Consider the following 2,616-nt stretch of genomic DNA (forward strand, 5'->3'; position numbering starts at 1 on the left):
TTTATTCTTTCCATTCTACTGCTGATCCCAATGCAGGCACCGCATGTTTAAGAGAAGCCTGCAGCTAAGAAAGGGTTAAATTATCTTATTCTGACTTAATTCACACATTTAAGAAAACTCCGCCCAATTCAGGTTTTTTTTTAATTTTAATTGCCTATCATGTTTTACAGACATTCTACCACTTAGCTTTGTTTGATGTAACATTTTAAAGAATGCTATTCACATGATTTTCATAAGATGTTTAAAACACCTCAACTGGAAAAAAAGTTAATTTGTCCAAAAGTACAGTCAAAGAGGTTAAAAAGATATTTGAGAACCATCAACTGAAAGCCTTTACTGTATCATAGTCACTTCAAGTGTTGTAAAGTAGTTTTCTACCAACTTCAGCTTTTCTTCAGAAAGCAGGTTTTCTTGCTTCAATTGTCTAATAAAAGCTTCCAAGGACCTGAGTCTCCCCAAAGTTTTTACCTCTTGCATTTCAAGTAAAGTTATCTTAGAGTGGAGTTTTGAAATTTTTTGCCAAAGGTGATCTCTGTCTATGTCTTGTCTGCAGTATGAATGCTCAGTCTGCAGTATTTCATTTCCGTCATATTCAATCACTTCTGTCTCCTCTATGTCAAGAAACTCTTCTTTAACAGGTGGGAAAGAAGCATTTACTCTTCCAGGCTCTTCTGGACCCTCAGCTGGCATAATAATAGCAATGACAGACTCTTCAGTTCCACTGAACTGTTCAATAGTTTGTGTGACTGTACTCAGTAAAACTGCATCTTCACTTGTCTGCACTTCAGAACAGACCACATGAGGGACAGAACTCTCAACTGCATAGTCAGTAACTGACCCTAAAGCACTGTTCAGTTTCAGAGATGAATTCAAGCAGTCAGGGTCTGTAAATTGCAGGACTGTAGCTGTACAACCTCCTGGATCGTCTATAGAAGTATGAACACCGGTAGCCTCCAAGCTCTGGACTGCTGCTGTCATCAGAATAGGATTAGGCTGATGTATGTACTGCCTAGATGAACTATCAAGGATGACATGGTCTGCCTGAAAGCCACCTTCATGTGGAAGCTGCAGGTTTTGAATTTGTAAAGGTTCACTCAGTGCAGCTGAGCAAACCACTTTTTTTTCCTCTACATTTTGTGCAATTACAGAATTTTTGTTTGGTGTACAAGGTTCAAGTGGTAGCGATACTTCCTCTGACACAACATTTGTTTCTTCCTGGTCTTTTTTCTGTACCTGCTGTGAACTGTTCTGTGAAGAATCTTTTTCCTGGAGGAGAAAAAAAAAAACAAAAACAAATTCACCATCTTGTAACAAGAAAATCACTGAGCATTAAAAAATTAGGCAGATCTCATTTCATAGCATGGTATTGCAAAAGGATTTAGATGAACACTGTTTAAAAATTACATCAGAGACCCAAGAATTCATGTAAGCATCTTGCACAACTTTGCTTCATGTCCTACATTTAAAAATACTATTTTAAAGCTCTAAAAGCAATAATAGTGTCTGGGTTTTTAGTTTTGGTTTATTTTTTTTACTGTGGTTTGGAGTTTTTTATTTGTTTTATTATGGATTTTTTCAAACTCTAGAGAATTTGGACTGTTTTACACAAGATACAGTAATTATTCTCATAAGAAATTTAACATTTTCTATAGTAAATGCTTCTGCAATCTCCAGTTAAAAACGATATTGAATCTCCAATCAAACTAGGCAAAGTTGTTCTTCCTTTACATTATGCAATCACATACCTGTTTTATGTCAGCCCTGCTGACAAACTGTATTGATGGACAGGAATTCTATTTTTTAAATAAAATATGATTATCTGACAGGTTAGAAAATCTGTATTACATCAATACTTGATTAGCTTCATCCTACAAAACAAAAAAAGGATAGACATAGATTACCTCATCATCTGGGGAAGAGAAAATGGTTGGCACAGCGGTGTTTTTCAAGTAGCGTATCCCCCACCGCACGTCCAGGGAATCGGGGGTGAAATGATCACTGCAGAGGAGCTGGTGCTTGCTTGGAGTCCAGGAATCCCGCTTCATGTTCCGCAGCCACTTCTCAAGTCTCTCTTTGTCATGAAGTGGGAATCTGTTGGGGTGCACGAGACAGAGAGTACTTTGGACCTTATTAGCATAAGAGAATTAATAGACAAAATGCCTTGCAAAAAGCAAATGGAACTTTGAAAATTAGATCTAGATAGAAGGAATTAGATCTAGAAAGAAGATTTAATCAGACAGGTTTACCGGAAGAAGAAAATCCTATTGAAATCTGCAAACAAGAGATGTTGTTATATGTATAAGTTTGTGTATGTGATTTTAACCTAATCATTGTAGTACACATTACTAGTCTCCCTAAAATAGTACATCAGTGCTTGTATCCCACAATAAAATGGGATTCTGATCACCGAGTCAGTCTCCCCATCTCTCTCCATCGCCGAAAAGAATCTTCCTAAAGCAGTCAAAAAGACAAACAATATACAAAAATCCCTGTTATTGTTGTCTTTGTTTTAAATAAAAATATCTCATTGTTACTTAGAAGGTAGCCTTCCTTTAGAAAAGATTAGAATAACATTTTTTCAAAAACGTTAAGTATTAAATGCTAATCTGGATGTCA

At 36.3% G+C, this 2,616-nt stretch overlaps 1 protein-coding gene across 1 annotated transcript; it reads right to left on the minus strand.

Moving 5' to 3' along the window:
- Window positions 1-7: 7 nt before the first annotated feature.
- Window positions 8-2,091, minus strand: THAP5 (THAP domain containing 5). The gene is made up of 2 exons (XM_005426337.2): window positions 1,902-2,091; window positions 8-1,266 (listed from the first exon to the last, which is right to left on the minus strand). Exons 1-2 carry the CDS (start codon window positions 2,043-2,045, stop codon window positions 334-336), a joined length of 1,077 nt encoding a protein of 358 aa, XP_005426394.1. The 5' UTR covers window positions 2,046-2,091; the 3' UTR covers window positions 8-333.
- Window positions 2,092-2,616: the final 525 nt, after the last annotated feature.

This window comes from Geospiza fortis, unplaced genomic scaffold (assembly GCF_000277835.1).
Source record: "Geospiza fortis unplaced genomic scaffold, GeoFor_1.0 scaffold429, whole genome shotgun sequence".
Classification (NCBI taxonomy): Eukaryota; Metazoa; Chordata; class Aves; order Passeriformes; family Thraupidae; genus Geospiza; species Geospiza fortis.